At 37.3% G+C, this 13,052-nt stretch overlaps 2 protein-coding genes across 2 annotated transcripts; one reads left to right on the plus strand and one right to left on the minus strand.

Moving 5' to 3' along the window:
• Nucleotides 1-402: 402 nt before the first annotated feature.
• Nucleotides 403-7,221, minus strand: EIN_215170 (pre-mRNA-processing-splicing factor, putative; the record flags this gene model as incomplete). Its single annotated transcript, XM_004257087.1, has 1 exon — nucleotides 403-7,221. The coding sequence occupies one exon, from the start codon at nucleotides 7,219-7,221 to the stop codon at nucleotides 403-405; it is 6,819 nt and encodes a 2,272-aa protein (XP_004257135.1).
• Nucleotides 7,222-8,130: 909 nt separating this feature from the next.
• EIN_215180 (serine-threonine protein kinase, putative) lies at nucleotides 8,131-11,506 on the plus strand (the record flags this gene model as incomplete). The annotated part of the gene is made up of 3 exons (XM_004257088.1): nucleotides 8,131-9,302; nucleotides 9,397-9,739; nucleotides 9,842-11,506. The coding sequence occupies 3 exons, from the start codon at nucleotides 8,131-8,133 to the stop codon at nucleotides 11,504-11,506; spliced, it is 3,180 nt and encodes a 1,059-aa protein (XP_004257136.1).
• Nucleotides 11,507-13,052: the final 1,546 nt, after the last annotated feature.

The raw sequence follows: 13,052 nt of genomic DNA on the forward strand, positions 1-13,052 counted from the left end.
TCTTCATTTCGTCTTTGGTTTTATTATTCTATTTCCATTACTATTTTAAACTATAAAATACCAAAACAAGAAAGAAGAATTGAACTTTTATTTTTAGACTACAAACTATCTTGTCACCTTATGACGGGTCTTTTCAAAAAATAATATTTTTTATATATATTTGATTTTATAGATTTGAATAATATTAATATAATAAAATGTATGGTACATTATGAAGGCTGAAAATGCCTGTGGAGACTTTTTCTGTTTAAGGTGGTAATTTGTATTATACTTTTTATTATAATTTTATTATTTTAAACTATTGTAACGATAGGAAGCGGTTATATATTGCCCCTGTATAAAACAATAATCAAAATTCTCCGTTACGCCATGACGGTACAAATCGAGTTTAACCCAATCCCCTCAATTATCTGGTTCATCTGCCATTTCTTCTCTCTCAAGAGTACTTTCATCGACTTCAGCCCAAGACAAGAAGTGAGTGCTCCTATGTTCTTCATTATAGAACTCGAGAGGTATTCCAATTTTAAGACCGTATTGGAGTCCCAAAGAGAACTTAGTAGTTGCCAGTGAATAGTTCCAACTTCCTCTGTCTGGTATTAAGAAGAACCCATTCAATTTCTCTGTGACGATAACAGGAACGTCATCAGCTAACTTTCCACCAGCGACATTCTGCATGTTTGTCAGACTCTCAATGTTCTGCCGCCCATATTCCTTCCCAACTTCACTCACAACATACCCATGGACTCCTATACTCCCATTCCCTATCCCAACACAGATGATCTTCCCACTCATCTTATATTTGCTTTCAATAATACTATCAACCACTGCATCATACGACGACATCTCAGGCTCCCCACAGTTCGTTCGAATCCACCCAAGTGCTTGCAACGAATCAATCTCGTCACTGCGTGGCGGGTGATCCGGAAAGACGACGTATTTATTTGTTCCGTACTGCGGCGTCATACATATACACTTGACTTCATACACCCCCGCATTAGAAACACTCTCTTTCCCATACAGAATCCCTCCTATCTCAGTTTTAGTGTCTGCTATCCTCACCAACGTCGTCATCAAATTCTTGGGAAGAACTATTGGAGGCGTCTCTCCTTGAGTCGATACAAACAACGAACTGACTCTCTCATATAACTTCCCAGCTTCAATAGCACGCTCTCTCCAGTTCTGTGTCGCAGCACAAACATTCTGTTCGTACGGTGTTGTCGTCGACACAACAATCTTCTCTTGCAGTTTATTCATCGTCTTCGTGGTGATCGCATTCCCTTGTGTCGTCCTCTCACCATCTATTTCTCCTATTTGCTGTCTTTCAACGGACGGCGCAGCTACTTCTACACCAAGAATGATATCTCGCACTTCGTTCTGTGTTAACGACGACGCGTTGATGTTATTCTTTCTCGCGTAGTCATTAATGATCAAATCCTTCATCTTAATTTCAACTTCTTTCCACTGCGTGTCACTGTATGTCGGCCAGTGATGATTTGGAGCAACAACGATCGTCGGGTCTGGTTGTAAGATCTTTTTGGCTTTCATCGCATTGACTCCTAACCCCCGTAACATTAAAACAGCTCGGTGGAAGGCCACATACGCACTACTGTTCTCCAACCAGTCGTCATAGATATTAAATAACAGTAGACTCGACTCAGTCGCTTTCGATACCGCAGAATTGACTTTCTCCATATGCATCACTTCATTGAACGGTAACGCCATTTCAGTCCCTTTTAAGACGATGCTTGGGAAATCTATCAAATGCGTCTCGAGAGGGTCTATAAGACCTTTTAATGAAGCTATTACACTCCGCGGTCGCTCTTCTTTGGGAAGACTTCCTATGATCTTCACTACTTCTTCCGCAGACTTCCAATGCTTCAACTGCCCAATTCTCTTCTGTCCAGCCCATTCATTCGCATGTATAATCTTCAAATAAACTCCACCAGTACGAGGATTAATAATAAAGACACACCCATTCAACGGTTTTGTGATATGATTCCCATCAAATGTGCGGTGTGTCGTGACGCGATAGACATTCGAGTGATCAATATACCACACAATTTGATTACTAAACAACTCCCCATAATTCGTCGTCGACAAACAAGGCTCTGTCGGCTCACTACAATACAACTGTAACGCTTTTCGTATCCTCTCCCGAAGTACCGTCAACGCAATATCACACTTTAACATCTTCGCTAGCGCTTTTGTCAACAAATCTTTCATCCCCGGTATCCAATTCCCATATGCAGAGTAAATATTATACGCTAAATCAAACGCTATTATAACTCCCGTCTTCGAGGGGTACAAACAGTTGTTATCATTCGAATAACTCTCATATTTCTGTCGCGCATAACTCTCGATATTGTGTTGATCAAAATCGCCCCACCTCAACTGCACATCAATCCAATATTTGTTCGTGCTGATCCCACTCGCTACTTTATTCTCAGTTAACATCGACGCCTTCCCCGTCTCCCACGAGTTCATCGCAAACAACGTGATATCAGCACACGACGTATTCATCTTATACGACTTCCGAGGATGAATCGTTTCCTTCTGCACTCTCTCGACGTCCAAACTCTCACTCTCTTGATCGAAAACTTGGAACAGATCCATCACAAGACTCTCGTGAATCTTCTGCCACAAATGTGCGCGGAAGATTTGAATCAGTGATATCTTTAATGTCGGGATCTTCCCTTGCATGAAGATCCCCGTCAAGTCCAATTGCGTTTCAAAGCCGACATACACACTCCCACGATTAATCGTCGGCGACCACCACAGTGTAAATCGGCGGTTTGGAATTTGATTCAGACCACTGCGCTGCGCGTTGGTCAACTTCTTGTACTTCATCGACTCTTCAAACCCTGACGACTTCTCCCAGAAGAGTCCTTCCCACGTCGGGAAGAACGTAGCTTTGAACAGCGTGTGCTCTAAAATGCCTTCCACACCACCCAACGCTTGTATCATGTCACTTCTATAGTTATTCAAATTCCACAACTTCCCGTCATGTCTCTGGTGGGTCCACCAGAATGGATTGATCTTGTCGACTTGATACTTCTTGAACTCCATTCTAACTCTCCACCCTTTATCATACGCCAATGTGTGTTTGTCTTGTTGGAACAAAGTGTTTATACGTGGAATCCCCTTATCCCACGAGTCTTCCAAGTCTTCAAGAGTAAGGCGTCGGTTTTCTTCCATCGCTTCTTTCCTCTTTTCAGCATAGTCCATCCACACCCGTTGCGAGTCTTTAAACTCGGTCTCCCATGGTAATATGTATCTAAACAAATTCGGGATCAACTGGTCTTCGTCATGACTCATCCCGGCTCGGAACGCTTGAATCCCAACTTCCGTCTGTCTTGTCCATCGAAAATCAGATTGGGGAATTAAGACGTGGCCCATCGAGAGCATCCCAAGCCCTCCAAGTTCCTTTGGCGTGTAAAAGACGACGGGGGGAAACCGGTTGGGCATCTTCGAGTTCAACCCAATTTTGACGCGCGTCTGGATCTTGTTCTCGCACTTCACCAAGATATCCAAAAGCTCCGGCGTGTGTATTGTCGCTTCTCTAAAGTACATCATCAGTCCAATCAATGTTGTATTCCATTTATTTATAATACGTGTAAACGTCGTTGAAGAAGACGACAACAAAATCTGTCTCACACGATTCTCGTACTTCTTCGTCTCTTCATTCGATACCTTCAAAAACGCGTGCGCTGTCTTTTCCATACTCTCACTGTTTTGTAACTCCCACGCATCCTCTCGCATACTAAACTCCTCCTCATTCGCTCGACACTTCGGCAATATACGCACTTCAAACCCACACATCGTAAATAACGTGTTCGGGTTATCTTGTGAATAGACAGTGACACACGAGTCTTCCCACTTCATTGTAGTCAGTGATCGTGGAAGACGGTTTTGTAAGTCCCAAAATACTGCACGTCCCAAATTCACGTCATGTTTCATCAATCGCATACGACAGTCTTTAGGCCAACACTTCTTGTTATTGTACCCAACAGCGTTCTCATTATTCGGATCGGGGCGATCGACTAACATTCGTTCTATCAACTCGTTACTTTCTTCTCTCGTCAATCGAAGCACCATATAGAACTTGTCGACGTACCTCGTGTACATCCGAATGGGGTGGTTTGTCTCAACACTTTTCGTCTTAAACGTGAGATAATCATTTGGCGCAGACGCACTCCCCGCTATCTCCATCGCTCGTTTCGGCCCAAGTAACAAGATGTCAAGTACAAGGCCGTAGTACTGAATCACAAAACTTGAGAACGCAAGACCATGTAATAGGCCATATGAGTTCACATGCATCATATCTTTGTACGCAATCGTCACATTGTTCTTCGCAGTGATGTAATCAGCAAGAAGTGGGTCCATCACAAGTCGTAGAAGTCGATTTAAAAGCGTCAAATCGACTTTTCGGAACATTTTGTCGTATGACGACTCAACTATGACATTGCACTCCCCATTTCGCGTCTCCCAAATGTCTTCTAAATTGTTCATCCCATTACAAAACTTGTAGACTAACAGTGGCAGTGGCTCCGTATCGGCCGGTTTGACCCAGTTGGGGAACAAATTTCGCTTGTCTCCTTCAAACCACAGATACTGGTCCAAATACGCGTCCGCTATCTTTTCCATAGCGTCAAATGAGTAAACGGGGAGTAAATGTGTGAACATATCAACAAACACCAAATTGACTTCTTTGAACGTTCGTTGTGTTAAGAGCTGTCTTTTGATTCTCAATAAGAACTCATGTGGATTGTCAAACGCTTGTTCGATGAGGCCAAGCTCCTCTCTTTGGCTCTGATTAATTCGCGACTTCGTCGAAAACGCTTCTTTCAAATTCTCCAAAGCCAACACAAGGATTTTCGTGTCATATTTGTAGTTACTTGGCGGAAAAGGAATCGGTTGGAATTGCATCCCTTCAAGCCAATGTACTGTAGTGGTCAATATCGCAACACCTTCCTCTGAAGATACATATGGCCCCTCTCGTAAGTACTCACTTTGCCTCTCTTGTTCACTCTTCAGCCAAAGTCGTGTCAATCTTCCAACGTTTTTCTTCGTCACTGATTTATCAGCAGTACATCCCCTCTTCGTCCTCTCACGAGTATAATGCGCTACATCAGTCCACCAATCAGCCTTCTTTTTTACATAGCGAACAATCATATTTTCTATCGGCTCAGGTAACCCTTGAACCTTCCATGGAATATTCGCTTTCCAACACCTCCACGCCTCACTCAAATGTTGCATGATAACCTTCGCTTTGGAGTTTTTAATACCCTCAGGCATCATTTCATTGATCTCATGTAACACCGCCGCTCGCAATTCTATATCAAACCCACTCTCCACGCGTTGCTTCGTTCTCGTGTTCGGCGTCGCCTTCGACTTTCTTCCTTCAAATTGCCTCGCAAGTAAATTCCCCAACCACCGTTCCAAGATCGGAATGATCCCTCGTAACAAAAACACCCACACTCGCCACATCGGCCCCCAGAACCCTACCCCTGGCCCTTTCTCGACGGGGCCTGTATTAAATCGATAGTAAATCGCGTGTTTAAGATCTTTACACATCCGGATCTGTTGAATCACTTTATACTTGTATCTATACATCCCAGTGAGGGTTCCTATATGTGAGAAGATGTACTGAACCCCATCGGCTAATATGAATGCGTCTGCGTGTCCCAGTCGGTACTGGCAAAACGCGTCGACTACCAACTTCATCATTTTCAGTATTTCTCGACACAAGTGGAACGAATTCCCAAATCGCGACTTCTTCCTCTCTTTTGTTGTCAACGTTCTGACCGGTTTGATATTGAAGTTGTAGTCCAAATGTAAGAAATCAACGTTCTTTCGATGGACCAATAAATTCATGATGTTATACCCTTGCCGTGCTATTTGGAGCCCCGCCTCGACCCAATCGAGTTTTGTGTGATAGAAGAATTGTGTTGTTTCAAGCGCAGTAAAGAAGTTTCTCTTACACAACGACTTCGATGGCCGCTTGTGTAACTCGTTCAATACAAAACACTTCAACAAGTTTTGATAGCTGACCCGCACTTTGATGGGGTACTCCTTTGGAATGTGTTCTTGGTACCAACTCTTGACTAAAGCGACGTCTTGTGCGCGTCGCATTGTTCCTCTTCTCTCGTTGAATGGACTTGGAGCGTTAAACAGATTCAGTCCGTCTTTGAATTGGCTTCCATTCAAGTCGATGTCTTCTCCAAATGGTATGATATCCGAATAAAATTCAACGTCGTCATATTCAGTGTCATCACTAACGTCTTCTTTCACGTCTCCTTCAAGATCCATTCGACTCTGAATCGGATTTAATATCGAGTCGAAGTAAAACGTCGGTAAATTGGGGTCATCGGGCTTGATGAGCATCAACAGTGGGTAGTGATAAGGGATGACCTTGACTTCTCTTGGTCGTTGTGCGTACAAATAAGGATATGTGATCTTGTATTCTGTTCGAATGACTCTTCTGATGATCACCTTATTGACGTCGTCAAAATCAGACCAATCCGCGTCGTCCAAATTATCGCGATAAAGAGGTTCAAATTTCGGTCCACCAATGACTGTGCAATTCAACGCTTTTGCAGTGAAGAAAGTTTCTTTGTTGAACAGGAATGAGTAATTGCGATCATTCGAGTCTCCTAAAAGTCTTTCTGAGAGTCGATAGAGGGTCGCCATCTGTGGAATGTTCAGCGTCCACTTTCGATAGGACTTGTTCACGTTTTTGGTGTTATAAAGGGGCTTATTATCGTATAACCAATCAATCACTGCAGAGTCTTCCATCCCATCCAATTCAAACTTGATTGGAGATATCGGGTCGACGTCTAACAAGTTATCCGAATAATCAAGGGGAGGCTCTTCATCATCAAAAACAGGCAAAACCATTCGCCGGAAATTCTTCCTGTTGACTTTCTCGTTTCGCATTGCAAGCCACATCGTCCCCCACTGCGCAAAGTACACGGGCTCGATGACTCGAGGAATTTCAGTGACAAATGTCAGCGCACCAGTGATGTGGTACATCACTTCAACCTCTTTAATGTCTTCCCAAGGCATTGGGATGTTCTCTAATAACTTATAAATAGCATGCGGGATATATTTAAGCGCACCTAAATAAACACGTTTGTCACACTTGAATTTGCGACTGGACATATCCCCATGGTCTTTCACTATTTTCCTTATGTGTTCGGGCGGCATCACTGTCCGCGACATTCTCCTTCTAAATTATTATAGTTCAGTTTTTAAAAACATTTCTATTAAACTTGTTATTATAAAATAGTTTTTATTATCCTATAATATAGTTTTGAGTTAAGAAGATAAAAGAGACTTTTGAATAACAATAATATAACATTTAATAAATCTGATGGAATTTAATATAGTTGATTATAGTTAAATTTAACAATACTTATATTAATAAGATTTATTATAATAATATTAAAACATATTTTGGGTTTTTTTGTCAAAACATATAATATTTTAAACTAAATATTTGTTAATTTTATATAGTAAGTATAAAAATTTTATAATCATAAATTATAGTTTATTTTATTATTTATTATAAATAAATTTTTAACCACAAATCTCCGTTATGAAAAAGAAAATTAAGAATAAACTAATAATTAATAATATATAATTAATATACATTAGTTAAAATGAAACAAACTTTAAATAAAAAAATGAAATATTACAAAATTGTGAGTGTCTATTTTAAAAAAATTGTTGAACATTCCACAAATTTGTACAAATAATCAAAAGCAATACGTTAATAAACAAAGGAGTAATTAAACAAACATCAGATTCAATCAAATAGAATCTAAAAATTGTTCAAATAATACTTTAAATCCCGAATAATTGTTGAAAAGAACAAACGAACGGAGATTATTGTATGTCATAGAAATGAATAATGCAATTAAAAAAAATGCTTTTTTATTTTAAATAAACTATTATTAATATAGTTTATATAATTACCATAACATATAAATTCAAATAACACAGACAACAATTTTTCAATCCATTTAAACAGTGTTATTTTAAATTTTATTGTTAATTTCGTTTCATTAATTTGTTATGTTTTTCGTATATATAAAGGTCGATTAACTCTCATAGTCAAGATAGAGTAATATGCGTTGTATTCTTTTCATCCTTTTAGTGCCACTTTCTTCAAGTTTTTTGTGTTCAAAAGGCTGTTCTTCATGTATGGCAGACTACACTTGTAATACAACATGCTCAGATACATTTGATGACGACCACACTTGTAACTCGTGTAAATGGAGTTCACCAAGTGCATTAAACCCGGTGGCATATCTTAAAAATTCAGAAGGGCAGTGTCTTAAGTCAAATTCAATATTAGAGAAAGATAAATGGATTCCTGACGATCAGTACATCCAAGAAATCTTCCCAGGAATCCCAAATATCATTTCATTTGATTCTGAAACGCCACTTGATTACAGTTTTTGTCGATACCCAATGAAATACCGAGTGGGTAAATGGTTCAAAATTAACATGACTGATATCACAAATAGATTTCTGTTAGCCGTTGTGGAGAAGGACAGTGATGTTATCATATCAATTGATATGTCAAACTCCAAAAGAGATGAGAAGTATGGGAAGTGTTTAGCACACGCCACATCATCTAAGTCATCAAGTAATGTCTTAATCAAGGGAAACTTCTTTCCTGGAAATTATGTCAATGGCAAGGAAATAATCTTCTTCACGTTCTTCATCTCAACAGACACTTTAAAAACAGTTAATGCAACGTTTACAGTATCTTTTTCATTAGCACAAATAAGAGATAACACGACAATCATATCACAAAAAGAAACAGATGAAATGGCTAAGAATTTGTCGCTTGTTAAAGAATTGAAATTGTCGTTTGACTCCATTGGAATGTTTTTCTTTCCAAGTTGTATGCCGACTTTTCTTTCAAAACTTGTTGTTTTTACTATCACTTTTAATGGAAATTACTCTCTCCTCCTCTCTACTAAAAGATCAAATAAAGTGAATTACCTCCATTTGAATAAAATTATATTCACCAATGATACTTTAACAGCAGTGTGTGTCTCAATGTGGAGTGGCACTAAGATGTCGATGCTTGAATCTGAACAAGATGGGTTATCAGTTAGAGTACGAGGAGACAAAAACGAACAGAAATATTCACTTGTTACACAAGATTATTACTCAGAGATTCTATTTACTTATCAAGTCATTTGCCCAAATAATTGTTATGCAGAGAATGGTCAAGGAGAATGTCTCTCAAGTGAAGCGAGGTGTCTTTGCAAGAGTGGATATGGTGGGTTTGTTGTTAAATAATAATAATAATTGTAATAATATCAATGATTATATCTATAATAATATAATTATAATTATTATAATTATTCTAACATTAAGAGATGATTGTCATTTGTTGTGTTATTATCATGACAATTGGCAAATCAAAGATCACGATAATTTGTGTTACTTTGGATCAAACAAGTGTGATCAGTATTGTAAATGTGAAAGCGGGCATACTCTCCAAAACAATTTGTGTGTGTCAAATTCTTGTCATGATAACAACAAACTTGATATTGAAGAGTGCAAACGAAGTGAATATGGGTGTGCTCAAAATTGTTACTGTGACACTGCAAATGGGTTTTTCTATAATAAGACATCTTTAAAGTGTCAATCCATAAATTGTGGAAATAATAAAATTGATCAAATTCGTTGGGGTACAAATAGTTTCAAAGAAGAAGAAGTTTGTTCTTTTGTTATACGAGTTGTATTACATTTAACAATTATTAACAAACTATTAATTGTATTGTTTTAAATTAATAATTAATAATAAACTTAATTGTAGTGTGATAGTGGTGTGAACTGTAATGATGAGTGTACTTGTATAGAAGGATATATCACCAACCCTGATAATAATACTTCATGTAAACTCAAATCAATTGGTGGAGGAGTTATAGCTGGTATTGTTATTGGAGGAAGTGTATTTGTTGTTATTTCAACGACTACCATTATAACAGTTATTCTATTATTTATTAATTACAAACAGATAGACATAGAAGTGTTCAAAGAACAACAACCAACATTCCATTATTATATCAATGGCTCTGTCAATTGTGAACCAAATAAAGAATCCAAATTTGAAGTTGAACCAGAACAACTTGACTTTGGCAATCCAAACAGTGCGACTGCTATAATGGACACAAGATTTGAGAAAATTGATATTAAAAATAGAAGTAGAAACAAATATATGATGATCATATTTCACACACTAAATAGTCCAAAATACGTGTTCCACTTTGATCCACAAGTTGTGATACTCAAACCAAGAGCAAGTCGTATCGTCACATGTTATATGACAATATATTGTACAACCAAGTTGAAAGGGATGAAGATCCCATACACTGTTTGGTTTTCTCAAAGTCGTGGAACTCTCAATGAAATAGCTCTGTTGTTAGAAAACAAGAACTTTGAGACATGGAATAATTCTGACCAAAAATATATGGACAAACTCTCAAAAAGCGTCTTAAAAAAATACCACCACAATTTAATTATGACTACAGACGCGGCAAGTTCGACACATATTGATATGGATGAACTTTCTATTTCAGAGAAGCCAATAGCAGAAGGAGCGATGGGACGAGTCTATATGGGGAATTACCGAAGTGTTCCTGTTGCTGTGAAGCAGTTTCGATGGGAGAATTTGAATGAAGAAGAAGTAGCTGAATTGAAGAGGAATGTTATTACCGAGTGTGAGATCATGGGAAAACTGCGGAATCCATTTATAGCAAGTTACATGGGGTCAGTGACATACATCCCACAAGTGTCGATGGTTATCCAATTCTTCATTCTTGGCTCACTTGGGGAATATCTGCGACAAGAGAAAGAGGACTATGTCAAGATCCCATACAAATTGAAAGTGCGGATGTTGTTTGACACATCACGTGGAATGCAATTTCTTCACGAGAACAGAATCATGCACTTAGACTTGAAGCCTGACAATTTATTAGTCAACTCACTTGATTGTAACAGTGCCTGCTCTATCAAAATCACAGACTTTGGAACATCACGATTCACTAAGAAATCAATTACTAACAGCGAAGACAAGGGACTTGGCACACCTATCTATGCCGCACCAGAGACTTTCAAAGACGAATACACTTTTGCTGGTGATGTCTATTCATTTGCTATAACAGCGTGGGAACTCTATTACCAAGTCGAACCATATGCACAACTCAAGTCGATATTCGAAATCAAAAGACACGTCGAAGAAGGAAAAAGACTCTCTTTTGATCAAAACATCCCACCGCTATATAAAAACTTGGTTGAGGAATGCTCGAGAGCTGACCCTAAAGATCGCCCTTCCTTCGATCAAGTGTGTAACAGTATAGTGAAAATAGACGAAGACGTTAACAATCATTTAGAAGAAGGAAATCAAAACGAAAGAATGGTCGAAATAGTCAACAAGCGAACCAACAGAATACAAAAGCAGATCAATAGTTTTTCAGAGTAATTCAACGATAAATCTATAATATTTATATTTATAGTAAATTAAAACTATAATTTAATTATATTCAATAATAAACAATCAATTAATTGTTGAATTAACTATTCACAAGGCTTTTAATTGTAAGTGTTATTAAAAATTTACTTTTTTCTAATAACACTTACTATTATCTTATATCCAACCAAAATGAGAATCAAAAGTGCATGAAAAATATTGTTCATTTATTATTTGTGTCATATGAACTCTTTAAGTAATGATAACCTGATTGCGTAAATTGTATATGGTATATTTGATAAGTTTTTTGAAGTTTTAACATGAAAAACAAAGCAAAAAACATTCATTGTCGATTTTGATATTAAAATACAATCAAATTTATATATTTAAGTTTTAAGTTACGATTGATAAATAAACAACATATTATCAAACAAAATAAATAAAGTTAATTAATGTATTTGATCTTGTTGATTGAGTCAATAAAAAATAAATTGTCGTTTTTCGAACTATTTTCAACACCTTTTCTGTTGTTGTAGTATGTGTTGTTAACCATTGTGATAATGTCATTCTTTCTGTCCATAAAAATAGCTGAAAGGGGCAGTCACAATTAAAGACATCATTCACATCGACTTCTTCAATTAAAGTTTTCGCGTCATTTTCTTCAAAATACTCCACACGCAACACTTTGGCGTTGAAATTTGGGTTGATTTCCGAGAGGTTGAAATTATTGATGTTTCCAAACGATTTGAAGTACTCGAAAAATTCTGAATTTGCAATTAAGTCGTGGATTTTTTTTATTATCACATCCAAACTTTTTTCTGTTTCCTCTTTGTATTGTTTAACACTAAATTTCTCGGTGCCAATTTCTTCTTTGATTCCAGAATAGTTCCCGAAGACATTCTCGATATCTTCAGATGTGCTAAATTTGATGATGGAATAGACATATTTATTACAAGTCAAATGAATTTTTTTTTGATTTGAACATACTCACCCAAACAGACTTGAACGGAAATATTTGTAGACTCAGGTTTCAGACGAAAAAAAGGCGTAGGTATATTCTCTTGAAGCAAGCTTTTTTTGAAAGCTTCCAATATATTTGGATTGGCTCATTTTTAACTCTGTATGATGTCCTAGCATGGTTAATCAAAAGCCTGTTTACTAAATCGTCCAGTCCCAAAATTGCAGCTTATTTTTGGATTAATCTGATTTTTTGACCAAAATTATATTGTTTTTTGTAGTTTTTGCAACAAACATTTTTTAGGAACACAAAAGAAGCAAAACCATTTGAAATCCAATTGTTGAAGAAAAATATTAATATTTGCCGAATATACCGTTGTAATTCAGCAGATAATTGAAATGTGGTAAACGTAATATAACGGGTTTTTATCTCCAAAAAAATTATTACTTCTTTTAAATAATTTTACTATTTCATAAAAAATCTTTTACTCAATAAAAACAACAATTAATCATTCAAAAAAACTCTTTTTTTCTGAATAATTTCGGAAAGATAATTAACCTCAGTGTTTGTTTATTGAGTTCAAAAATCAAAATTCGAAAA

Source organism: Entamoeba invadens, assembly GCF_000330505.1.
Source record: "Entamoeba invadens IP1 unplaced genomic scaffold scaff_1105074725409, whole genome shotgun sequence".
In the NCBI taxonomy this organism is placed as follows: Eukaryota; Evosea; order Mastigamoebida; family Endamoebidae; genus Entamoeba; species Entamoeba invadens.